Source organism: Alosa alosa, chromosome 7 (assembly GCF_017589495.1).
Source record: "Alosa alosa isolate M-15738 ecotype Scorff River chromosome 7, AALO_Geno_1.1, whole genome shotgun sequence".
Classification (NCBI taxonomy): domain Eukaryota; kingdom Metazoa; phylum Chordata; class Actinopteri; order Clupeiformes; family Clupeidae; genus Alosa; species Alosa alosa.
Genome location: NC_063195.1, coordinates 10,368,562 through 10,395,393, shown reverse-complemented (window position 1 = coordinate 10,395,393; position 26,832 = coordinate 10,368,562). Strand labels below are relative to the sequence as shown.

The window sequence follows — 26,832 nt, the reverse complement described above, 5'->3', positions numbered from 1 at the left end:
TAAGATAAGTGATAAAGCGAGGCTTTACACATTTCACGTCAATCCAGGAGGAGTAGAAGCGACTAGGACATAAACCTATTACCATCGCCATACAAGCTAATAGATGACCTCCAGTGTTGTAATGTAACAGAGTACAAATACTTCGTTACTGTACTTAAGTAGAAATTTCACGTATCTGTACTTTACTTCGCTATTTAAATTTATGTCAACTTTCACTTTTACTCCACTACATTTCCTAGATAAAATGTATACTTTTACTCCGTTATATTTCCACTAAGCATCTTCGTTACTCGTTACTAAAACATCAAATTAGAAAAAATGTGTGCGACTGCAATAAGGGAGGTTTGGCGAATCACTGCTCCTAGATTGCATTACGCACGCTCCGCACGCTATTCCAGCGCTTGTTTGTTGCTAGAGGAGGAGGACGCACAACTGAAACCGCCATGGAAGCACGAGCACCTACTGGAGGACCTCCCGTTATCATAGACGACCACCCCGACTATAGTTAACCTTTCAGTTGAGGTGAATTATTATATAACTTAACCTTTACACATTTGTTGAACCATGGTACTACTAAAAACTACAGGATAGTAAGAGCTGAAATGTTGCTTCATTTACCCAATTTCCACCACTATGGAAAACGTGGGCCGGTTTTGGGCCTGAAACCCCCGGGCACTGAATTCTGGCAACTTTGAAGACCAGCTTCTTTTGAAGATGAACAGACACCTTTTCAGTTTCAACTAATGACTGGCATATTAGTAGCTGCTGGACATAGGTGGCCTCTGTGTGTGTGTGTGAGAGTGAGATGGTGACCTGGGGAGTAAGCCCTAGAAATGTTCTCCCTACCAGCAGGTCATTTCTTTTATTTTTACCTGAAGTTCATACAAAAGTGAAATTTCTGTTTCTGTTTTTTTCTTTGAAAGAAGAAAATTCTTTGAATATGCGTTACGCTTTACTATAAGAAAGCCAAAATAAAGTTCACAATAAAAGTTCAAAATAAAACCGCTTGCTTTTTACTTTTTACGTTTACTTCAAATACTTGAGTACATTAAATATCAGAAAATTACTTTTGATACTAAGTACAGTATATATCAGATACTTTAAGACTTTTACTTAAGTAATATTCTAAAAGGTAACTTTCACTTCTACCAAAGTCTTTTTCAGTACAATACTTGTACTTTTACTCAAGTATTGCTTTCTAGTACTTTATACAACACTGATGACCTACATGCATGGCAGATTTATTGGGGTGCCTCATAATAGCACTGTTCAAACTACAAACACCAATCCTCTACTTTTACTGATGTAAGGTCAACTGTACTAAGCATTTGAGTAATACTAAGCTAACTAAATTACAATATATCTTCACTCCTAGAATTTCATCTCAGAGATTAATATTATAAGCATGTTTGGCAATATAATATAAACTTCATATTGCTATTCATATTGCAATATGAAGTTCCAGTTTGCCAGGTCCAGTTCCCCAAAAGGATTGCAACAGTACCTCATTTTTTGAAAATCGGGCACAAGGATCAAAATTTATCTGCATTAACACAACATCCAATAAGCCAAAATGCAGGGTGTTGCAAGGGTACATATGGTGGTTGGTATGCAAAATAATGCAGTTGCTATGGTGGTAGCTAGGATAATCGATATAACCGTTCAGTTTTGTGCATTCTCTCCGCAAAAATAAATCATGCTTGTCAATTTGCAATTTGTCTCCATCTCCTACCCCGTTCCTACTCTTGCAAGTATGTGTGTGCATGCGTTCCTGTGTGTGTGTGTGTGTGTGTGTGTGTTTGTTTGTGTTTGTTTGTGTTTGTTTGTTTGTTTATGTGTACGTGTGTGTGTGAGAGAGAGAGAGAGAGAGAGACAGAGAGAGTGAGGGAGAGAGAGAGGAGCCACATAGCAAAGCCTAGCTTACGCTGGAATTGTTGACAATTCCTATAACCAATAGTGGTGATCATAATTACTGCTGTATGTAAGTTATGAGCAATAAAGTACATTTACAGTGAAGGCCAGGATTTCAGCAAACTTTTGAATACATTCCATATTGTAATAATGTAAAAACATCAACAAAATGTTCCCTCCTCAGACCCTGCTGATATTGTCTTCTTAATGGATGGATCTGGGAGTGTCAGAGCAAAGCAGTTCTTGGTCATGAAAACGTTTGTGAAAAATGTGACCAGAAGTCTCCTGAAGTTTAACACCGCAGTAAGTCTGACTCTTGATTCAATATTATTGTTGGTTCAAGAGCTAAAACACAATTGAAGAAAAATTGTATAATACTGTATTGTGTTATTGCATTATTATAATTGGATTATATATATATATATATATATATATATATATATATATATATATATATATATATATGGAATATATATATATATATATATATATATATATATATATATATATATATATATATATATATATATATTAGGGCGGTCCATCGATTAAAAAAAATTATCTAATTAATTACATACTCTGTGATTAATTAATCTAAATTAATCGCATATATAATATTTGCTGTGAAAGTATTTTAAATATTTAAATTCAAATGAATCATTGAATAATCAGCATTAGTGACATTAAACTTCAAAAAGTCTTTTTTATTATTATTTTAATAATGGCCATAATAATCTATGATATGACCTAATATGCTGAGGAAATAAATTCAAAAGTGCTTCGGGAAGAAGTTTTTTTTTTTTTCATATACAAGGTATTTCAGGCCACAGATATAATCTAGGGGACACAATGAAAATAAATTAACACTCCCCTCAATGTCAACACTATTTCTTTGCATTGATGTGCGACTTTAAAGTAGTGTTAATTTCGTCAGACGAGACGAGAGGAAATATGTTCGTCAACAACCTTTTTTTTCATGACTAAGACGAGACGATGACGAGACGGCAGTAATGTCCTGAAACACTGACTAAGACTATCTTAAGATGCATTATTGTTGACGAAAAAAAGACGAGACTAAAATGTTTTGCATGAAATAAAAACTAAGATAAAATCTCTCTTCATTTTCGTCTACAAAATGAGAAGACAGAATATCTAGCTGTTACGTTTTCAAAATATTCCGAATGAGTTCATACACAGCTTTCCTGTACAGTCTACGTGCTGTTGCTGCAACCCTGTGGCTGCAACACGAAACTACATGGAACAAGAACACTGGAGATTTCTGCCAGAGTTAGCAAGCTAACTACCTAAGCTTTATGCCACAATGCTACATACCCAGAAGTTGAAGCTTCTCTCATACAAATTAACATCCCCCAGAATGTCCATACGAAAATGTTTATCATGTAATGTCAACTATTTAACTAGTTAGACTGATGATGCAAAGTTTGCTAGCAAGTAAGCTAATATGGAAAGTTCGCTAGCAAGTTAGCTATGGCTAAGATGGAGAGTCTGTTTGGGGAATGTGTTGTGTTTAAGATATCGCCATCTAGCGAGGCAGAGTAAAACATTAATACTTTGGCCTATGACAGTGTTTCTCAAACCTTTTCAGTTTCAGGACCACTTAACTAACCCTATCTAAAAAAAAAAAAAGATTAGACCTACTTCAACAGTAGCCTATAATTAGTCTACACAATAGGCCTACTGAACCACCTTGCTTATTGTCTTTGTACTTTGCTTATTGTGTGGATTCATACTGTATGATTTAAACTGGCAAATCTTAGTTGCAGAACTGTTTTTTTTTACAAAGTTGGTTCAATATTGCAAACAACTCATCTATATTATATTTTACCACGCCTGCTCGCGGACTACTTGGGATACCTTATGGACCACCAGTGATCCCCGGACCACACTTTGAGAAACACTGGTCTACGAATATGACAGTGGTCCAGTCAAATCTTTTACTGTCTATGGTCAAATCCCAGCCGAGCTATAACTGTAGCTCAACTTACCTGTGCATGTAAACATACTGACTGACAAAAAATCAGAATGAGTAATTATAACAGACGAGTAGCCCTGTGGACACACAATATTGTTGGAAAATTGAGATGTGTGAAACACTATTTGACTGAAATGGTAATCAGAAATAATTTGTTATAAAAAAAAGACTAAAATGTGTTGACTAAAACTGACTAAGACTGAGATACCTTTAGTTTTCTTTTGACTAAAACTAGACTAAAATGACGAGACTTTTAGTCAACTAAAACTTGACTAACAAAAATTATATTTGAATGACTAAATATGACAAAGACTAAAAAGGTCATTTCGTCACAAGACTAAGACTAAATTAAAAATAGGTGACAAAATTAACACTACTTTAAAGTTAATGAACTCCGGTGATATGCAAATTCCTTGCTGCAGACATTGCAGAGGACTTTATTTTAATCAACAGCATCAGGCCGTTTTTTAAAAGTAAATGTTTCAATCAATGATCTAGGCAGCACATTTTCTTCTCTCTCCTTCTTTTTACAGTCTAATCGTTACTGACTACAACGGCTCGGGGTCAAAGGTCATACGGAATTGATTAACCTGCGTTATTTTTTTTTTAATCAGTTATTTTTTCTCAAATTAATTAATCAAAATTAATCAGTTATTTTGACAGCCCTAATATATATATATATATATATATATATATATATATATATATATATATATATATATATATATATATATATATTACATATATATATATATATATATATGTTTTGTTGTGCAGTGATAAATCATTTGTATTTAATCGACAGTCTTTTCTCAATCAATTAAATAAAGCATCCAGATAAACAGTCTAGATATCCTTTGTGTGTTTCCTGAGGACATTACGCAATCTGCTGAACATTTTATGTTTTTTGTCTCTGCAGTTTGCCTTTGCACAGTACTCCAAAGCAACCAGCATCCATGTGGCCTTTCATCAGTTTCAGAGAACAGGATGGGAAAATCAGTTGGACAGTATCAAGCAGAGAGGAGATGGACCCACATATACTGCAGATGCTGTCCGGACCGTTGTGTAAGTCTTACATGAAGATTTGTGTTGTCTGGCCTGAGACCTTTATCTATCTCAACTGCCCTGTTAAAGGAACTGTCAGCGATTCTAGGCTACTCCTAACACTTATTGTTACATTCAGTCATTCTCCTCACAATCCACTCTTTTCACATTTTGTGAGCACTGTAAAAAAAAACTGTGACTGTGAACTGGAAACAAACAAGCCTAATTCAGCTGGTACAGCCAAACACCAAATGGGGTAGGCAGGAGTTTGGATAAATGGGGAAAATTATCTATTTTAAGATAATTAATCTATTTTAAGACATCATATCAAGACAGATTTGTTTAATGTATCAGCAGCCAAATTTGCTTGTTTTAAAGGAGAACTCCAGCCATTTTTAACATACAGTAGAGCCCTGACTACCTGGATGAACACTGGATTGATACTGTTTCTTCACAATTACTGAGTTTATCACACATTTTTGTGTCTTGTAAGGACCCTGTTCAAGTAACACAAAACTTGTAATGACATTTTGAGTAAAAAAAAATAGGCACAGAGGCACAGTTAAAGTGATGCTCCCTGAGCGTAGCTTTGTAGCTTCTTGGCTGCATTAGCTGGACTCTATGTTAAAATTGACCGGAGTTCTCCTTTAATTACAAATATGCTTAGATTTGTAATAATTCGTTATATTTGAAAAGCCATTGTTGTAGTGTGTCCACTGGTGTTTCCTTGGTGTTTGTTTAGAAAAACAGAAAAAGAAATCAACAGATGTGTTGTCATTCAGAATCGCTGACAATACCTTTAAACTCCTCCACCAGGCTTTCACTACAGACCTTAACCACTTTTTACAATCTGTAGAAAAACTGCATGTGGATTTGCAATAAACTCATTTAGCTTATGTTTTAGCTAAATTATGTATCTTTCTTTCTTTATTTATTAATTAGGACAATGCTCATTAATTAACTGTGAATAATTGTGTGTCTGTTGTTTACAAAGAACTTATAATTGTACAGTCTATGATCATTTGATGTTTATATCATGAATCCAAACTCATTTACTCAGGAAAGACCTGTTTGATTCTTCTGCTGGAGCAAGACCTGATGCCCATAGAATCCTCATTGTCCTCACAGATGGGGAATCTTTCGACGCTTCAAGCTATCCCAGTGTCATGGCACTGGCTGATGAAAAACATATTACTAGATATGCTATTGGGGTATGATGTGCTAACTAATGTTTACTGAACATCCACTGTTTTATTTTTATCCACTGCACCTAAAAGCACAGCACAGACAGTATTTGGGCTGTCAGTTGATTCTGTGATCTTGGTGTTGGTAGCACCTTGCACTTTAAGGAACATTTGATTCTTAAAATCCAACATCAGACTTGTCTGGGTGTGATGTACACAACCTTGTCAGATAATTTCCCCTCATGTGAGATGCTAATGCTCTTCCTTATGTGGCAGATTGGAAGTGCCTTCAACAGTAAGTCAGCACAAGATGAGCTCAGGAGAATCGCATCTTCACCAGACCATGTGTTTAGAGTGGACGACGTTGAGGCACTGAACAACATCATCGGCAGACTGGAGAAGAGCATCCAGGTTTCAACTTTGCATTCATTAGCACTTGCAAATAGACTTGCCACCAACGAAGGAAACATCTTTACTTAAGATCCCTCATCATTGCCTCAAATTAAAGAAGAGATAATATAGATAAAACATTAAGCATAGAAACTGAAATGAAGATTAGATTTTTAAAACAATCCTATGAAGAGGGGCCAAAGGCTACCAGATTTGCTAGCAAAAAGATTAAAAAAGCAACAGGCTGATAGAACAATTCATAAGATACATTCACTTCCATTGTTTGTGACTATATCTTGTAAGAGTAAGAGAGTAACCCATTACAAAGATGGCAATTATGCCAAATTATCTTTCTGCATGTATGATGACCAGTCAGTCTTATGTGTGTATAATTTACTTGATCAGTTTATTTTCTCTAAATAAGATTTATTTATGAGTATGTTGTATGTTGCAATAATTATTTAGCCTAGAAATCTAGACGCACCCTAGCGGCGGCAAATTCATTTGCTCAGCATGTACGTCTAGTATCGAACCATAGGAATTTCTATTGGCTTAACACCATGGATGTTATTCAATCACAGCGCTCTATTTCGTTAGAGAGTCTTAAATGGCTTAACAGGATAACGACATCCCAAGCGACGTGAACAACAAGGAAGATGGCTATATGGCTAGAGAAGCGGTTGTTTGAATCGGGCGCTAGCGCCAACTTTGGAGGAGTTGGACTTGTGCTTTTCTTTGAAAGTTGAGCAACACAATGCACTTAAGTCATTCCTTTCGAAGAAGGATGTATTTGCCGTATTGTCGACCGGATACGGATATGGTCGTAGCGCTGGCCTATTGCATGCCTAGGCAGTTTGAAAGACAATTCTCTGCCCGCCCCTTGGATTAAGCGAGGTGAATGGTTCGATGCCAGACTATACATCTCAATGATATAGGATGGCCCGCCAGGCTAATAATTATTTGAAACAATTCAACAATGAGCCATAAAATGTGTGTTTAGATTGGATATGTGCAGCAAACAAGTGACTCTCTTACTCTTCCATTGACTTCCATTGTATTAGAAGAGCACCGCATGTGGTGCAAAGTGGTACTGCAGATCCAGTACAAATTCAGTGGACAATATTTTTCAAACATCTTATCTCAATAAAGAAACTCAGCAACAAGCCCACATTTTGGACAGGTGATCCTCACATTCAGAATGATATATGGTACAATTAAAAAAAAATCATGTTAACTGTCCACATGGTGAAATGAGAAGATGAAAACAGGCTTTTTGAAAATCAAGGCCAATTTAAAAAATGTGTGTGTGTGTGTGAGCAGCAGCTGCCCCTTCCCATATTCTGATGTTCTCTCCTCTCCTCTTGTCTGCAGATGTCTGTGAGCTCACACTGGACCCAAACATAGCAGACAGATATCTCTCTCTCTCTGAGGGGAACAGAAAGGTGACACCTGTCAGTGAGGAGCAGTCATATCCTGACCACCCAGAGCGATTTGAATGGCAGCAGGTGTTGTGTAGAGAGGGGTCTGTCTGAACTCGGCTACTGGGAGGCTGAGTGGAATGGGAATGGAGCTCATATAGCTGTGGCCTATAAAAGCATCAAGCGGAAAGGGCAAGATCATGATCCTGCTCGGATATAATGCCAAGTCCTGGAGTCTGGTTTCATCACAGTTATTCTGCCAGACACAATAATACAGACTGCCATAATATTTGCCCCCTCCCCATATATCAGATACACCGATGTGACTGGTGCCCCATGAGACAAGGGACATATGTAATGAGCATCATTATTCATTGCCAGAGTGAGTCGCTGAGAAAATTCAAATTGTTCCCGTGAGAACTCTGGATTTCCAGGGTAACTCCTCAGTGCTCCTGTGTCAGATCATATGAGCAGTATTTATGTTACTCATACAGTATTGGCACAGCCACACATGTTACACACACACACACACTCATGCTGCAGGAACTCCAGACACACACTCATGTTCATACACACAGTGTGATGGTCTTATGCTGTGTAAAAGTATTCTGGCCAAATACTTCTGATAGTGTTCAAAATGTTGATATTGGTTTCTCACTTGCAACACTGTTTAAATTGTGGTCTATATGAACGTTATAACAACAATGCAACAGTGTATTTTCCTGTTCTCCATGAGGTTTAGTTATTTGCATACTTACTGCATTGCTTAAATTGTGGTCAATAAGAATGTTTTAGCAACAATCCATTAGTCTGCTCTCCAAGTGATTCATTTTTTTGCATTTGTTTGACAATTGTGTGCAAATCTGGAGTATGTTGAATGAGTAGTTAGTGTATATAGTGTAAGAATAAACACCACACACACACACACATCTTGCAATTGGCACAGAAAAAAAACCTGTAAGGCGATATTCGTGTACGGTTCATTCATGTTTGGTTGTTTCCACGGATCATCCAATGTTGCGGTTGGTATATAAGTTGACTACTCTCTACTTTGAATAAAACATGAAAATGAACGCAACCACTGTGTTGGTGCTGCATGTGAACTTTAGGAACCATCAGGGGGGCAGGTTAAGCAGCTGCCTGCTTAATATACTTCAGGGCGATCTGGCTTTCTAAACGATAAAACTGTAAAACAAGTATCCATTTCTAAAGACAACCTATTCAATCACTGGTGTAAATTTCCTTGCTTTTGTTATGATGCCTGTGTGCTATGTTCTATTGTAATGTGTAACAAGTACAGTGTAAAGCCTTCAGTAACTGTGTAGATGGGATACTGTAGCCTGTCTTAAATACATCAGCCATCTGCTTCAAATTAAATACAATCACAGACCTCAAATGCACGGAGCGCTCTTCAACCGTACCATTTCAAACTAACAGATTAGAAGTTTGTGCCCATCTTAAAAATGTAATACAAGCAGTCTGCTCGCTGGTTTCCAGAGTTAAGAGATAGTGTTAATATGTGACATCCTCATCTTACAGTTAACAGCTAACGGTCTATAGTCAGAACTCTTGATGAACTCTGTCGGGTGGGAATGGCAATTTGCCCACGCTTTCCACTAAATCAGATACTTGGAATGTCCCCCAGAACCCAAGTAGTTATATTTTAATGAACAAAAGTGTAGAAAACAACTGAACAACGAGATAGACATGGGCGACAAATGTTTTTCTTTATTTACAAAACTGGCGAAACTCACATTGAGCCCCTATAGAAAAAAAAAAAAATTAAAAAAAAGGGAAACCATCCAAATCCATCAACAATTTCAGCACCGCAAAACAAAACAAAAAAATGAAACCTACTTTAAAAATGACACGAATGCAGTAAATAAAAACACAGACTCTGGAGGAAATAAAATTAGAGGCCCGACAGGGCGGGAGGGGAATATAGAGACTTCCGGGGAATGAAGGGGGAACAGGTGGCGTCTTCCGATTTAGATGAGGTCCGCCACTGAAATACAAAGAAGAATTGCACATTATAATTGTTTACAGTTGTTGATGATGGCATTTAAAAAGGTACAGTCTGTGATTCGTATTAAAAGTGTCAATTGACAACGTTTCCATGCACTCCATGTTCTGTTTTGTTCAGAACGGGCAAATTTTTGCACAATTCACACACTCAGCACTGGTGCTTATCTCACAAGTGCATGTTCCTTACAAATCGGGCTCCATTTAAAAGGGGGACTAAACAGGCTTTCCAATGGTATAAGATTTTTTGGCAAAAATTGCCATTGTTACCACAGAAATAATCTACCAAAACACAAATTTCCTTACTTTTTCTGCTAAGTAAATTTTACGGGACAAAGAACGTTGAGAAGTCATGACGCAGATGTTACTTCTACTACACGTCGCTGCTTAATTCAGCATAACATGTCAACGGAAATATTCCGTTTCTGCTACACAATGGAAACATTATTCTAGAATATGGTCCTTATTCAGAATATGGTGTGCATGGAAATGTAGTCAGTGACTGGCAACTGTGACTATGTGTGACTGACTGTATGAAGGGATTTGAACTGATTTGAGTATCATCACACACTCACCGTTCATGGGCATTTCGTCAATCTGTGTGGAGTAGTACTGCTCAATGTCTCGCAGGATGCGGATATCGTCGTTCTTCACAAAGTTGATGGCCACACCCTTACGGCCGTAACGACCCGATCGGCCAATCCTGTGAAGCGACAAAGGGAGGTGCAACGCTGATTTCTAGGCGTATCTTTCTAGGCGTATCTGGTAATGTTTCTAGGTGTGTGGGTCCACTTCTATATGCGGAGGTATCAGGCAGTGTTCTCAGGTGTGTGTTTGTGTGTATGTCCACATCTATGAGTAGGGGGTTTCAGGTGAGTAGGTATGTGTGTGTGTTTGCCTGTACTTGCAGATGTACAACTCGCTGTTGTGGGCATGTTGTAGATGACATTGACGATGCGTGTGTGTGTGTGTGTGTGTGTGTGTGTGGTACCTGTGGATGTACAACTCTCTGTTGTTGGGCAGGTCGTAGTTGATGATGAGGGAGACTTGCGGCACATCCAGACCTCGAGCCCATACGTCTGTGGAGATCAGCACGCGGCTGCAGACACACGCACAAACACACAAAATAAAATGTATGCACACGTTTTGTGTAATAGGTTTGAGAGAGAGAGACAGAGAGAGAGAGAATATATATTTATAGATAAACAAATAGATGGTACACAACAAACTAGTAGGTGTCAGATGCTATATACACACACACACACACATATTTTATTTTGTGTCTTGTGTCCAGCAATGTTTTGCTGTTTATGGAAGCAATGGGGCAGTCGTGGCCTACTGGTTAGGGCTTTGGGCTTGGAACCGAAGGGTGGCCGGTTCAATCCCCAACCAGTGGGAACAGCTGAAGTGCCCTTGAGCAAGGCACCTAACCCCTCACTGCTCCCAGAGCGCCGCTGTAGCAAGGCAGCTCACTGCTCCGGGATAGTGTGTGCTTCACCTCACTGTGTTCACTGTGTGCTCTGTGTGTTCAACAATTCATGGATGGGATAAATGCAGCTACCAAATCCCTTGTATACGCAAGGATACTTAGCATAGAAACCTGATTTACATTTACGTTTTGTCTAAATGTTTTTTTTCCGAGAGAGAACAACAAAACTAATATGTGTCAGATGATGTACGGTGTGGGCAGTAGTGGCTAAGGCGCTGGGTTAGCATGCCATCAAAATATTTTTTTTTAAAATGAGTAAATGTAAATGGTGTTGGATTGCACCAGTGTGATAAAGCGAACTAACAGGCTCCTGATTAACTGGTTGGCTGCCAACCAGACTAAAAAGAAAAGTAAGAGGTTCCTGGGTATACTGCACGCCTTACTGATCTAAAAAGGTTCCTGGGTGGTTGTCTGACTGAATTTAAAAAGGTTCCTGGTTTCTGTTTGGCTGCCAGTGTGAACTACGCTGAAAGGGTCCTGGTTACCTTGCTCCAGAGCGGAACTCCTTCATGATGGACTCGCGCTCCTTCTGGGGCATGTCTCCGTGCATGGAGGACACTGTGAAGTTGGCCTCCCTCATCTTCTCCGTCAGCCAGTCCACCTGTGCATGCACACGCGCGCACACACACACACTCAAATCAGTATTTCTGCAACTGGCTACTTACTTAAAGCATGTTAAAAACTGATCCTGTGTGTAGGAACGGACTTCATTGCATACTTGTGACTTTTCTCTTGTTGCAAAATAAACGTGTGTGTGTGTGTGTGTGTGTAAAGCATATATGTGTGAGATGTTTGTGTACTAACCCTCCTATTGGTGTTGACTGCCTGTTTGAGGTGTGTGCGTGTGTGTAAGTAGACTGACCTTCCTCTTGGTATTACAGAAGATGACTGCCTGTGTGATGGTGAGTGTGTCGTACAGGTCACACAGCGTGTCAAACTTCCACTCCTCGCGCTCCACGGCCACAAAGAACTGCTTGATGCCTTCCAGAGTCAACTCATCACTGCAAACACACAAACAAAATAGATCAGTTTCACTTAAAATCCTACACATTAAGATTTGTTTCCCATAATCTCTATGCATAATGATTAGAGCCCGACCGATTTATCGGCGGGCCGATATTAGGCATTTTCCAAACTATCGGTATCGGCATTTATAATGGCCAATAAATGAATATTTTAAAAATAAAATAAAAACAGACGAAACACCCTTCAACCATGTCATGAGTGTTGGCGCTGTATAGTTTGTCCACCAGAGGGCACTCTACACTACACCGTCCCTGCTGGCTACACTCGTGTATAATGCGCCACACATCCTGCAACCTCATCTCTCCCCGGCCTGTTATTTTTGAAAGCGTATGTTTTAGAATTTGCAGTATGACGTTATCCATTGCTAAATTATGGCTCATCATAGACTAGCTAACCACAAAGCTAGCTAATGGCATGAATATCAGTGGAAGACCGCTAACATTAACATTAATTAGCTTGGAAACCACAACGAACGTATTCTGCCTAAATAAAGTAATGATTACTGTATTTATAACTAGTATATCTGTAGTTACAGTCCCTGCATTGTAAAATGTAAGTTAGACGTGCGAGGAGTGAACATTTAGACATAGGGAAAAAGTATCAAACGTAGCTTGTGCATAAAAGTTAGCTTTTCTTTTACACGTGTGTGAAATCCAATGAAGCCAAGTGTGCGTTCCAGACTGTCGTTCAGCCGCAGCATTAACGAGTTACATAATGGATTTAGATCACTAAATAGTAGGTTTTAGAAGGCAGGCAGCAACTGATAATTGAAAATGGTTTGATGTAAATAATTTTAAAAGTGCATGTAAAGGGATAAGCAAGCTAACATTATAATTATAAGGTAGCTTATAAGGCAATAGGGATTAATTATTACACACACACACTTAAACATTTAGGAGTGACCTTTATCTTGTTTAATGATAATACAAATGATGATGGTAATAATGTCATCATTATTTTTTGTAATTATTAAGTCTTAGTTCAAAGTTATATTTATGAAACTTACCAAGTCTTTTAATACTGGTAACTTTGATTTGGTTGTTGTTGTTATTGTGTTTTTGTTCAAAAGACTAAGTTTCATATCTTAAGTTTCTATTTTTATACATTTTATTTATCAGAACTTTAATATATTTCGATGTTCCTCTGTGACAATATTATTTAGAAATAAACAAGTTTGTTTTTAAAATGCATTATCATATTATTTTAGTCTACTCATAAATAACTAGAAATAACTAATGTTAGGGAAATCTTAGTTTTGTTGCGCGTTTCTGAAAAAAATAAATACATAAATAAATGTTTTTTATATATATATATATATATATATATATATATATATATATATATATATATATATATATATATATCGGCCGATATATCGAAATATCAGATTTGTAAATCAAAAAATATTTGTATCGGTATCGGCCTTCAAAATCCTTTATCGGTTGGGCTCTAATAATGATTTGGTGCATGTGTGGTGCATTTTCTCATTGGTGGACTATGAACTGAGTGATGAGCGTGTGTGTGTGTGTGTGATCACAGTTTGACTAGGGTCCCAATAGTGTTGGTTATGGACTTGTTAGTCAACTCAAGGATCTTGTTGGGGCAGAAGGTGTGTGTAACACCAAATCTCATTGGGAACGTCTATGTGTAATGATTTGGTGTTTTCTGTTTTTACAGATAGACTATTAACTGTGAGGTGTGTGCATGTATTTAAACACGTCATCTGCATGTGTTGTATTTAAACAGATAATCTGCATGTGTGTATTTACCGTTTGACCAGAATGCGGATGGGGTCCGTCATGAACTTGTTGGTCATCTCCAGGATCTCGTGGGGCAGAGTGGCGCTGATGAGGCACACCTGGGTGGCGGGTGGCAGGTACCGGTACACATCATAGATCTGCTCCTTAAAACCTGAAACACAAACACACACACACACACACACACACAGACAACATTAGGTACCGGTACACATCATAGATCTGCTCCTTAAAACCTGACACAAACAAGCATACACAGAGAGAACCACATCATAGATCAGGGTTCCCACTCAAAGTAAAAACTTGTTCCTGACTTAACCTGACAAAAAAAAATAAAACATTTCCATGACCTACTATATGAATGGTATAATAAACAAATTGGGCTAACCACAACTACTCAAACAAGCAGTAAAACTAATAACCAGATATAAACTAATTCTGTGTGAAATATCTGTATTAATGTATTTTGGCAAGTAAATTTAAATCTGTTTCAACAAAATTCCCTGATAATCCATGACTTTACCCCAAGAATGATCAAATTCCATGGCTTTCCATGTCTGGAATAGACTATCTAAAATTCCATGACCCGTGGGAACCCTGATAGATCTGCTCATAGAGAAAACCACAACATTAGGTACGGTACACATCATAGTTCTGCTCCTTAAAACCTGACACACACACACACACAGTCCTTAAAACCTGACACACACACACACACATTAGGTAGCGGTACACATCAAAGATCTGCACCTCGAAACCTGCCACACAGAAGAAAAAAAAAAAAAAAACAACATCTCTGTAGGCAGCCTAGGCTACGAGATATGTACACAAAAACAATTGCTACCAACAAGGGTTGGCAACTCACTCAAAGGCAAAATAAAGTGTTTCAACCAATATCCGACTAAATGCGCGCTTAGGAGAGTTTTAATTGCACAGGAGGGAGGGGGAGGGAGTAGCGAGCTAGCTCTCTTTTGTTTGAATATCAACAGAAGTGACGTATCCCCGCTATCGCTGTTACAACCTTTAAAGACAAAACATTTACATTTTTACATTTAGCAGACACGTTTAGTCTAAAGTGACTCATGTCAATTACATTACATTGCCCCCAGAGCAACTTAAATTAAAGGACCAGTATGTAGGAAATAATGGAAAATTAAATGTAACCATTCCAAAAATGATCACCATATGTTGTCAGAGAGTAAGGAAACACAATGAATTGAAGTAATGGCTTATTTGACAACATTACTATAACCTGTAAAACCCCGTAAAAAAAAAAAAAAAAAGTTACGGGGCAGAATCTCTTGGAATTTTAGTTTATGTTTTGAACGATTAATTCTAGAATAGCGTATTAATAATGGGCTGACATGTCCTCCTATTTGTGTTGCCAAATTAGCAAAGGGCAGATGACAACTTGCTGTCAGTTGTAGTCATTAACGCCTACAAAAGGCAGGCACATTTCCAAAATTAAAACAAACAAATTAAGTGGACATCGGAGGAGCTTCCTGATATGGCGACGTCTTCGTCAAACGAAGAATATCAACGCAGAGCTGGCCATATTTCTCCACGACTTCTCCTAGGCTAAACTTCATCTGCATTGCTAACTTCAGATAAATATGTAACATTGGTTAGAGAGGTATTTTTAGTTTTCACTGTTTCCGTAATGTGTAGCTAGGTCATGGTTGGGGAAACGTTATAGCAGCTGCAGGTCAACTAACGTTAGCTAAGTCTTCATTACATCTGGCAACCCAGAAGAGGCTCTGGTAGTCTTGAGAACGTTCACCAGTGTCTTGATTTTGGCCTACAGAACGTTCGGTAACAATCCTACAAATTGCTCCTTTAAGTTAACTTAAGGGGTTAAGTGCTTTGCTCAAGGGCACAACGATGAAAGCCGGGAATTGAACCTAGGCTACAACCTTTCAGGCTACTGCATGCTAGCCCAGCTTCTCACTACTACGCTACAACCACCCAAAACGTAAATCACCCAAAAGATACCGCACAAGAGAGAGGTTCAAATTCCTGTAAAGTGCTGCGAGACACAAATTTGACAATATAAATATGTTTGAAAGACTAAATGGAGAGCACTGTACTTGTTTTCTCGTGTGTGTGTGTCTCACCTTTGTTGAGCATCTCATCAGCCTCGTCCAGTACCAGCATCTTGATGGCGCGAGTCCTCAGACTCCTCCGTCTGATCATGTCTGCAGAGAGGAGAAGGCAGGAGAGAGGATGGAGGAGGAGAAGGAAGAAGAGGAGATGGGAGGAGAGGGGACAGGGGAAGAATGAAGTTGAGCAACAACGTAACTGAATGTGTGTGTGTGTGTGTGTGTGTGTGTGTGCATACCGAAGACACGTCCTGGGGTGCCGGCCACCACGTGTTGTCCGTAGTCCAGCTTCCTGATGTCCTCGCCAACGTTGGTCCCTCCGATGCAGGCGTGACACTGGACATTCATGTAGTCACCCAGAGCCAACAACACCTAAGAGTGTGAGAGAGAGATAGAGAGAGATAGATAGAGATAGATAGATAGATAGATAGAGAGAGAGAGAGAGAGACATAGATAGAGAGAGAGAGATAGAGAGAGAAAGAGAGGTGTTGGCATTTCTAGCATCCCATCTTGAGCCATCACATAGATATAAAACTCTTTAAAGGCTACTTCGACACTCACCCACACTATAACCATCCATCATTTATAAGGACAAACAAGACTGACCTGACCTTTGTCTACACACAAAAAAGTCCATTACTAGAGACTAGGAGGAGAAAAGAAAGTGAGGGACTTGGTAATAGAAAGAGGAGAAGATTGATGCGTAGAATGAGTAGAAAAAAAGATACAAAAACCCAGAAAACACACACAGACACGCACAGAACTGTGAGCGCGAGAGAGCATACTCATACCTTCTGGATCTGTCCAGCCAACTCTCTTGTTGGAGCCAAAATCAACGCCTGGGTTTCTCGCACCTGAGAAAGGCAAAGATAACAAGTGACTAAAAACTTCACACATCTTTCTTAATTCATGACTTCCATAGAAAGACAACAGCACCAGCAACTTAACAAATTACAACATCCCAGCCACTATTCACTAGAAACTAGTTCATAAAACACTTTGTCACATTCAATGTTACATCAGTGATTTTGCTGAGCCATAAATAAAACGTTGTCTTAAACGGAACTATTTCTGTGCCCGAGTGTTTATTCATTTCTGAATTCTTTAAAACAGAATTTTACAAATGAAATGTCCTATTTACAAGTCTTGGACAAGCCAGACTATTCCTGAATTCTGGGATATAATGCCAGAGAACCTTAAGCCCTGCTAAAATACACACCGTTTTAAAATCCACAATTGTTAATTTAGCTGATGCTTTTGTCCAAAGAGACTAACAAAAAATAAAGTGCAAATGGGTTTGAAGTATTTAGATTTAATTATACACTTCCTAGTGTTTCCCATACATTGACTTATTTGTGGCGGCCCACCACAATATCAACATTGACCCCCACACAATGATTTTCCTGGTTGTACTAAATTGTGCTTAAATCTGGTTAGAATCATAACCACACTGCACTAATTTGTTAAACGGTTAAATTCAGGTTAATTCTGCAAACCTACCACCACAAATAGAATTCAATTCTGTGGGAAACACTGCATCCGCTCATCTCTCTTACTACTCGTACTGTAGATCAGAGGGAAAGGGGGAGGGAGAGAAAGAAAGAGAGAAAAAAAGAAAGAGGAGAGAGAGAGAGAAGCACTCACCTGGATGTCCAGACACTGAAGTACGGAAACGCAAAAGGTGGCTGTTTTACCCGTACCAGACTGTGACCTGGAGAGAACGGGTCACACACAAACAAACAAACAAACAAACAAACAAACATCAACCATATGTTTCAAACAGATGAGAACCCAAAAGACATGCCTTAAAAGGTGAATTGTGGTCTGTGATGCAAGCTTGTGTGAAAGAATATACATGTTTTTTTGTAGACAATTAGACAAAAGTAAGACTACCAATTGCCCCTTTAAGCCTATAGGCCTGCGATCCATAAAAATCCAAAACTCTATGCTTGTGCTTATATATTAATGTATGACTTCTGTATGCATGTCTTCATTTCAAACTGTTTCAGGAAGCAATCAGAGTTTACAAGCCATAACACTGGACATTCAGCCGTAGTGGACAGGCCACATTCCCCCATATTGAATAAACCCGCTAATCTGCAGTCCTCAACAACATTCATGAAGTGTGATTATGGAAACAATGGTGGCCTAAATCAGGTAAAGCTCCAACTGTAGACACTTACTGTGCAATCACGTCTCTGCCCTTGATGATCTGTTTGATGGCCCTCTGTTGGATGGCGGATGGTTTCTCAAATCCTGAAGGACATTTTACAGATGTTAGTTGCGTGAGTTAAACAAAGCTGATGGATATTGCTTTTTGGTGACTAACACAAACCATCTAAATTAAACAGATAGACCAGTCTCACACACTTAAATACCTACCTAACCATCACTTTCCAGCAGAGTAACGCTAGTGCATACGATGACTTAATTACTACGGTCACTGCCTAGATTCACCACCATCATGAACTACATATGTCTAAAAGCAAAGCAACGTCTCTCTAAAGTTATCATGCAAAGGCGGACGGTGGGCGTGTGGCCCTTGAGTTTACATTAGCACGCGCACGCTAACAAGTACATAAGCCCTGCGAGTGTTGCTGCGAATGAGCGCCATTCAATCGATAACTTAGCTGAACAGACGTTACCTAGCCAAGTTAGCCACCAACTTTATTACAAGTCTCCTCAAATTGTAACACATTCTAAAGGAAGCCTTCACTGCCATACTTTAGCAATCGAATTCCATATTGATATCCATTCATATCCATAACTTGTATTCAAAACAGACCAACTACATCCCTCTCGCCCTCACTAACGTTACCTAGCAAGTTAGCCGCTTAGCTAATAGTTTTGAGCAACTTTCTGTTGAGGAAACATTTGGCTAATACGCTAGGTAACTTTAGCATAACATGCGGCTAGAAACTAGACAGACGTTTTATATTTGCTACGTATGCGAAGCACCACAGTGGATGGCTACACCCCATTATAATAATAAAGGGAGATCAACTTTATTATTTTGCATACGTCGCTAACTTTACTGAGCAACTCTATCTTTAGCCACTTAGCTAGGCCCTCCGCTCCAAACACATCCTCGCACTCTACCGTAAGCGTAGATCCCACGGAGCAAGTCTTCTCGCAGGCCCATTGTATCGAAGGTTGGCGTAACATCGACCTCTTCACTGGTCTCAAATTCCACTTTGGTCATATCTTCCTCCTTCAGGATTCGCTTTCTTACAGGAGCTTGTGTCGCAGCCATGTTTCTGTATGGTATCTTTCGCAGATTTGGGTGAAAGAAAATGTATACTGTTCGGCGTTCCACACGGGAGAATCAGAAAAAAGACCGCCGCGTGTGTCGTTGTCCTGACGTCATATGGATGCGACAGCTTTGCAGTTCCGACATATTGATGACGTAAAGACGTCACGCGCTTTCTTCCTGTTTCTTCCGCCACTTCATCAACAGCAGTATTTAAACTTGGTCGCTACCTCCACATCGATACGCTGTGCCTCCACGAAACCGATGATGGCAGCCACTTCGGTGTTCCAGAGAGTCAGGACAGGATCAAAGATCGGAGCGCAGTATGATCAAGAAGGCAACCTGATCCAGGTCGAGACGCGAGAGGACGAGGAGCAGAATGTCAAGCTCACAGAGATTCTTGAACTTCTGCTCGCAGCAGGTTACTTTAGAGCCCGCATTAAAGGTTTGTCTCCATTTGACAAGGTGGTTGGAGGGATGACCTGGTGCATCACAACATGCAACTTTGACATCGACGTTGACCTGCTCTTCCAGGAAAACTCAACCATTGGCCAGAAAATAGCCCTCACAGAAAAGATTGTGTCCGTGATGCCTAAAATGAAGTGCCCATATCGCTTGGAGCCCCATCAGATCCAGGGCTTGGATTTCATCCACATCTTCCCAGTCGTGCAATGGCTGGTGAAACGTGCCATCGAGACCCGCGAGGAGATGGGGGACTACGTGCGGGCGTACTCCGTCTCCCAGTTCCAGAAATCCCACAGCCTCCCCCAGGACGAGGCCTTCCGGCAGCGGAAGCCCAAAGCCGTCAAAACAGTCCAGGATGTGTCGGACGTGTACAAACCGCAGAGGCGGTACAAGAGGCAGCCGGTGACCGGAGAGCTGCTGGACGAGGAGTCCCAGGTACACTCCACCTTGTTGGAGTATGGCCGTCGCTATGGCTACAGCAAGCAAGCGCAGAACAAACAGGGCAAGGCGGCCGAGGGGGATGCTACCGATGGAGCCGCGGTCAAGTCCACACAGGCGGAGCTGACTGAGGAGGAGGACTTGCGGGTCGTGGAGGAGACGCGGATCCGAGCCTTGATGACCAGCATGGCCTCCATGACGACCGAGCAGGGGAGGCTGACGGCGAGCGCGGTGGGTCAGATCGTGGGCCTGAAGTCGGAGGAGATAAAGCAGATCGCCGGCGAATACGCTGAGAAAGCCGAGCGGCTGACCGGCGAAGACCAGTCGCCGAAGTACGGGTCGGCGCAACAGCACCGCCGGACGGTGGCCTCGCTCAACAAGCAGATCCAGCTGAGGGCCAAGGAGCTGGAGGAGATGCAGGCACGCCGCTCGGAGGTCCAGGGAGAATGTAAGGAAGCCAAAGGTCGGTTTTCGGAGGTGTCGAGGGGCACGGCCGAACTGCAGGCAGCGCTGAGCAAACTCGACGACCTGGAGGCGAACGCCGATCCGGGCCTGCTGGAAAGCCTCCGTGAGCTGGTGGCCACGAACGAAGCGCTGAAGACCCAGGAGCAAGAGTTCCGCGCGCACTGCCGCCAGGAGATGGCCCAGCTGCAGCAGAAGATCGAGGACCTGAAGCAGGAGTCGGGCAGCGACACGGACAACGAGCGCGAACAGCGACGCCTCGTGGAGATGCAGCACAAGGCGGACAAGGAGAAGCTGCAAAAGATCCGTCTACTGATGGCCCGGCGGAGCCGTGAGATCACAGTCCTCCAGCGCAAGATGGACGAGATCCCGAGCCGCGCCGAGCTGACCCAGTACCAGAAGAGGTTCGTCGAGCTCTACAGCCAAGTGTCGGCGACGCACAAGGAAACCAAGCAGTTCTTCACACTCTACAACACCCTCGACGACAAGAAGGTCTACCTGGAGAAGGAGGTGAACCTGCTCAACTCCATCCACGACAACTTCCAGCAGGCCATGGCCTCGGCCGGCGCCCGCGAGCAGTTCCTCAGGCAGATGGAGCAGATTGTGGAAGGCATCAAGCAGAGCCGCATCAAGAACGAGAAGAAGAAACAGGAGAACAAGATGAGGAGGGACCAGCTCAACGACGAGTACCTGGAACTTCTCGACAAGCAGAGGCTCTACTTCAAAACTGTCAAGGACTTCAAAGAGGAGTGTCGCAAAAACGAAATGCTCCTCTCTAAGTTCAGAGCCAAAGGAGCGTCTTGACAGTCTTGAGTCTCCAAGTGATGTGCTGATATGCAGACACTTGATGAGGACTTGATGTGTTGCTTGCTTATTTCATATTTTACAACTAACAAATCATCTATGTATAGTATATCATCTAGAGTTCATGTGTCATTGTAGACTTGCAAGGTGACATCCAAATGCATGTCCATTGACTAGATTCCATCGACTCCAAGTACAATCACCCACAAAGGCGAACTCTTATCTGTGACACAGAATGTTGTTTTCTTAAATTTACATATAGTGGCTTACAAGACGATACATACAAATACATAAAAGGCCTGATTTTTTTGTTACCTGTTAGGTAAATGTTTTAATGTTGTTTACTAACAGGCATCAGTCTTAAAATGATCCCATTATCATAATAATAATAAATAAAAAAAATCATTACATTATATCAGTGTTGGTGTGGTGGTCTGTTGATGTTATACACAAGGCCTTATTTTCTAATCCTGTACCTGAATAAATTGATTAATCAATCCCAACTTCAAAACAGTTAAAGGGACACCAGGCAAGCCTGATGCTTTTTCTCTACGAAACTCCCCCTTGCTCGGTCTGAAGCTCTTTTCCTTTTCTTTGCGTCTTCTGTCAAGGGTTTTCGCTGCTTCTTCGCCGGCTCTGCCATTATACACACGTTTGCAACAATCTCTAGCATTTCGTTAGCCTGCCTCTGTGCTCCAAACTGATCCTGCTTTGGTCGGCGGGTAGGATACACCGAACTTGCAAGTGGGATATTCTTCCTACAGGCAGTAGGGGCGGGCGAGAGAGCCTTCATTCGCCCAGTAATGAGTCATTTAGCCATATACCGACTTACGAAGATGATTAACACGAGAACGTTGCCTGGTGTCCCTTTAATGAAGTGATGAAGAATGCCAATTTATATGTACAGTGCATACAGAAAGTATGAAGACAGATCTAGGTAAGGATACAAGAAGAATGGAATAGTTTGGAACAATCAATCATTCTCAAATGGAATAGTTTGGAACAATCAATCATTCTCAAATGGAATAGTTTGGAACAATCAGTGCAGCGCAGTGTGTTTCTTCCATGTACACTGTTGGGAATTAGTTGGGAAATGGTTGTCTTTGTTTCATCAGACCAGATGATTTACTTCTCATGATCTGAGTCGTTCAGGTGCTTTTTTGACTCGCTCCGGGCAAGAAATGGCTTCCATCTGTCCACTCTACCATAAAGGTCTGATTGGTGGAGAGCTGCACTGATGTTAGTCCTTCTTTACGCTTCTCTCATCTTCTCAAATAGTTACCATTTGCCTTACAGGGTACACTTGCCATTACACCTCAGTCCAGCAGGTGGTAATGCACTCCGTTTGCAAACTGCCAAAAAAAAAAACTCACAGAAGAAGAGCAGGTGGACAACAGGCCAGTGAACCCTTCTTTTTTCGCTGAGCTTTTTTTTGGCAGTTTGCAAACGGAGTGCATTACCACCATCTGCTGGACTGAGGTGTAATGGCAAGTGTACCCTGCAGCCTCGTTCTGGCCACCAGGTGAATAAGGGGAATTGGGTCCTTGGTTACCTGTCTGACTAACGCCCTTCAAATCGTCCCAGATTACTCAGTTTGACTTGAATGACCAGATCTAGGAAGACTGTTGGTTGTTCCAAACGTTCCATACTTTCCATATGTACTGTATATTGTAATTGTAGTATACTTTATGTCAGGCATTGCACAGAGAGAGTATTTCTGTCAGTGTCTATAAGGTGTGTAAGCAAAGAAATCCTAACACGTCTGGGAAATAAACAAGACTCGATAAGAAATGGAGACATTCTTTAATTGTGAGAATGCATTTATCATACAGCTGCAATAGAATACAGAAGAAAAAACTGAAAAAGAAATAAAACATAGTCAACAAATTAGCCTTTTCCATTCTTTACATTTTTACCCTTAAATGTTCATGGACACCAAAAAAAACACATTGAAAAGAACCAAGTTGCACTAAGAATGTTGAATGTCCACTGTATGCTGAAGCTGGAAGTATGATTGTTGACCAGGAATAAACCGTCTTCAAGAAAAAGAGTATATATAAAAAAAAAATGTAATCGAAAACACCGTCTTTTGAACATACAATCTTGTCCTTTACTATTATTTCCTATATATGTGATATTGGTGTGTGTGTGTGTGTGCACATATTTCTTTTCCCCAAATACAGCACTGTGAAATCACACTCTCTCTTTCTTACTCACTAAAAATGAACACACACACACACACACACACACACACACAAACGCACGCGCACACACACGCACGCACACGCACACACACACGCACGGTATGTACATCTGTGCCTTTGATAATCACGTGTAAGCGCTAGCAGTGAGGGAGGCCATCACGCCACGTCACGAACAGGTCACACCCTTCTGCTCCTGCAGAGTCGAGGAACAGGTCACACCCTTCTGCTCCTGCAGAGTCGAGGAACAGGTCACACCCTTCTGCTCCTGCAGAGTCGAGGACCTCCGACCTTTTGTTTTTGCACAGTCTCCTCTACGTCTCAAAGGCACAACACCATCAGTGGGGGGGTAGATCTTGTAAAAAAACAACACAAATAAAAAAGAAACCCCAAAAGCAAGTGAGAGAAATAAATAGTGGCGGCAGTGCGTTGCCCCGGGCGATCTGCTCTTCTTTCCGCGCGTGGCGACCCGAATGCGGCGGTGGCGGTGGCAAGGGTGGGGCCGGTTAGAAGTCAGAGGCCAGGTCAAGGGTCAAAGGTCAAAAGGTCAGTCGGCCTTGCCGCTGTCCAGGCTAACCACTCGCAGCTCTGTGAGGTTACTACTGCCGCCGCCGCCTGGCTGCTGCTGACCAATCAGCATCTAACAGGAAGGAAGTAGAGAGAAGCAGAGATGACTCAGTCCTTCCACACACAAGAAAATACTTGTCTTGCATGTTTGTGTGTGTGTGTGTGTGTGTGTGTGTGTGTGTGTGTGTGCGTGCAAGTGAAGTTGTGACGAGTGGAGTGAGTCTTTGTGCCAGTGGTGCATCTGAGTACGAAGAAGTGTTTGTTTTAGGGTTCACATGTGTATGTGTGTGTCTGTGTGAGTGTGTGTGTGTGTGTGTTGTCCTACCGAGTGCAATGGAACAGCATGGACTGTGCCCTGAGGACCAGTGAAGAACATCTGAGGAACCCCTCCTGAGAATACACACGCACGCACGCACGCACGCACACACACAGACACACACACACACAGACACACACACACAGGTAAATGCAAACCCTAAACAACCAAAAAGAACATACAGCATGTAAGTATATACAGAGATGTTCACAAGCCCTGGTGCCTGCTTCCTCTCTGTGATTGGCTGACCTGTGTCCTGCGCCTGCGAATGGGAGTGCGGGGGAAAGGGGTTGAGCACAGTGAGGCCGCCGCCCCCCTCGGCGTGGGTGGGCGTGGCGTACATGACAGCGTGAGGGCTGGAGTACATCATGTGGCCCGCCGCCGCTACTGAGGAGGAGGAGGAGGAGGTGATGATGGTGGTGGGGTGGGACGCTACGGAGAAAGGGAGAGAGATTTACATTTACTCATTTGGTAGATAGATACATAGTTAGATAGATAGATACATACATACATTAAGTATAAGTATAAGTATATATACTCTTTTGATCCCGTGAGGGAAATTTGGTCTCTGCATTTATCCCAATCCGTGAATTAGTGAAACACAAACAGCACACAGTGTACACACAGTGAGGTGAAGCACACACTAATCCCGGCGCGTGTGAGCTGCCTGCAACAACAGCCCGGGCTCGAGCAGTGAGGGGTTAGGTGCCTTGCTCAAGGGCACTTCAGTCGCGCCTACTGGTCGGGGTTCGAACCGGCAACCCTCCGGTTACAAGTCCGAAGCGCTAACCAGTGGGCCACGACTGCCCCATCATTTACATATATTTGGTAGATAGATAAGTAGATAGATAAGTAGATAGATAAGCAGATAGATAAGTAGATAGATAAGTAGATAGATAAGCAGATAGATAAGCAGATAGATAAGCAGATAGATAAGTAGATAGATAAGTAGATAGATAAGTAGATAGATAGCGGAAAAAGGGATAAGGAGAAGAAGAGAAGAGGCCAGGCAAGAATAGAAAGGTAGCAAGAAGGACAACATACAATATACATTTAACACTCTGACTGTATGTGTGTGTTTGTGAATGCCATCTCTCTCTCTCCAAAGTGCCTTTCAGACCATCATACAACCCCAACAGATGTCCATCCAGTGGTGGTAACTGCAGTGTTATCTTTTATCCTCTAGAGGGCAGTGCAGTCCTCTGTATAGAAGGACTGACGTCTCTGACGTTTGTAGACTATAACCCTCCAGCTGATCTTTCTCAGTGTGTAATGCTTTAGCAGGCACCTTCAGCAAGGACAAACTAGAATGTTGTAGAATGAACGTTCTAAAGAATGTCCGAGTCCATTAATGTGAGTAAAATAATATTGTAGAATGAGCGTTCTAAAGAATGTCTGGGTACATCTTGTTTTTTTGTTTTTTGTTTTTGTATCAGACACATTCTTTTATCAGACTTTTCCTAACTCCCATGCTGAAGGGTTAAGGCTCTCACACACAGCCGGCAATGCGACAGTCAAATGCGACGGTGGAATTATGTTAATCGCTTTACTACACACACACTACTGGTGATCGATCACCCATTGATTCAGTGGAGATACACTGACCAGACAGCTGTTTTCTATTATGACGTATCAAAATCGCCCTGAAAAACAGAAACTGGCCAAATAGAACTTTGCGACTGCGACGGTCGCCTCGTCATTCCACTTACTTGCCCCATTCACTTCAATAGATTCTATTAAATTTTGTCGGTCGCCTGCCGTAAATCGCTGTCGTGCCCCAGGCTGTGTGTGTAGGCCTTTCATCAGTGACATCTATCTATATGGCAGTGAGCTGCGAGGCAACAGGCTGGTGGTGATGATTACCGCTGGAGCTGACGGTGATGTGGTTGATGTCAGAGGTGGAGGTGCTGTCGCTGCTGCTGCTGATAGCGCCACCCTGATGGCTGGAGGCCTGAACCTGCAGCTGCAACTGCTGAGGGAGACCAGCACCTGAGAG

General features: G+C 41.4%; 3 protein-coding genes and 1 pseudogene across 4 annotated transcripts in view; 2 read left to right on the top strand and 2 right to left on the bottom strand.

Annotated features, from left to right (window-relative positions):
- The window catches only part of LOC125297523 (immunoglobulin superfamily member 1-like), a 74,458-nt gene extending 65,440 nt beyond the window's left edge, over positions 1–9,018 (top strand). For both annotated transcript variants that reach the window (XM_048247906.1, XM_048247905.1), the window contains 5 exons: positions 2,096–2,214; positions 4,824–4,969; positions 6,009–6,159; positions 6,409–6,543; positions 7,894–9,018. In XM_048247906.1, the coding sequence (XP_048103863.1) occupies positions 2,096–2,214; positions 4,824–4,969; positions 6,009–6,159; positions 6,409–6,543; positions 7,894–7,926 (584 nt within the window). In that variant the 3' untranslated portion in view covers positions 7,927–9,018. The remainder of the gene's footprint in view (positions 1–2,095; positions 2,215–4,823; positions 4,970–6,008; positions 6,160–6,408; positions 6,544–7,893) is intronic.
- Positions 9,019–9,644: 626 nt separating this feature from the next.
- Positions 9,645–19,686, bottom strand: eif4a3 (eukaryotic translation initiation factor 4A3). Its single transcript, XM_048247997.1, has 12 exons — positions 19,433–19,686; positions 18,517–18,589; positions 17,978–18,044; positions 17,125–17,187; positions 16,573–16,705; positions 16,349–16,429; positions 14,247–14,388; positions 12,314–12,452; positions 11,937–12,052; positions 10,954–11,061; positions 10,538–10,665; positions 9,645–9,945 (listed from the first exon to the last, which is right to left on the bottom strand). The coding sequence occupies exons 1-12, from the start codon at positions 19,584–19,586 to the stop codon at positions 9,929–9,931; spliced, it is 1,221 nt and encodes a 406-aa protein (XP_048103954.1). The 5' UTR covers positions 19,587–19,686; the 3' UTR covers positions 9,645–9,928.
- Positions 19,687–19,700: 14 nt separating this feature from the next.
- On the top strand, positions 19,701–22,165 carry ccdc93 (coiled-coil domain containing 93). Its single transcript, XM_048247958.1, has one exon. It carries the CDS (start codon positions 19,701–19,703, stop codon positions 21,750–21,752), a length of 2,052 nt encoding a protein of 683 aa, XP_048103915.1. The 3' UTR covers positions 21,753–22,165.
- Positions 22,166–23,536: 1,371 nt separating this feature from the next.
- Positions 23,537–26,832, bottom strand: part of LOC125297754 — a 17,941-nt pseudogene continuing 14,645 nt past the window's right edge.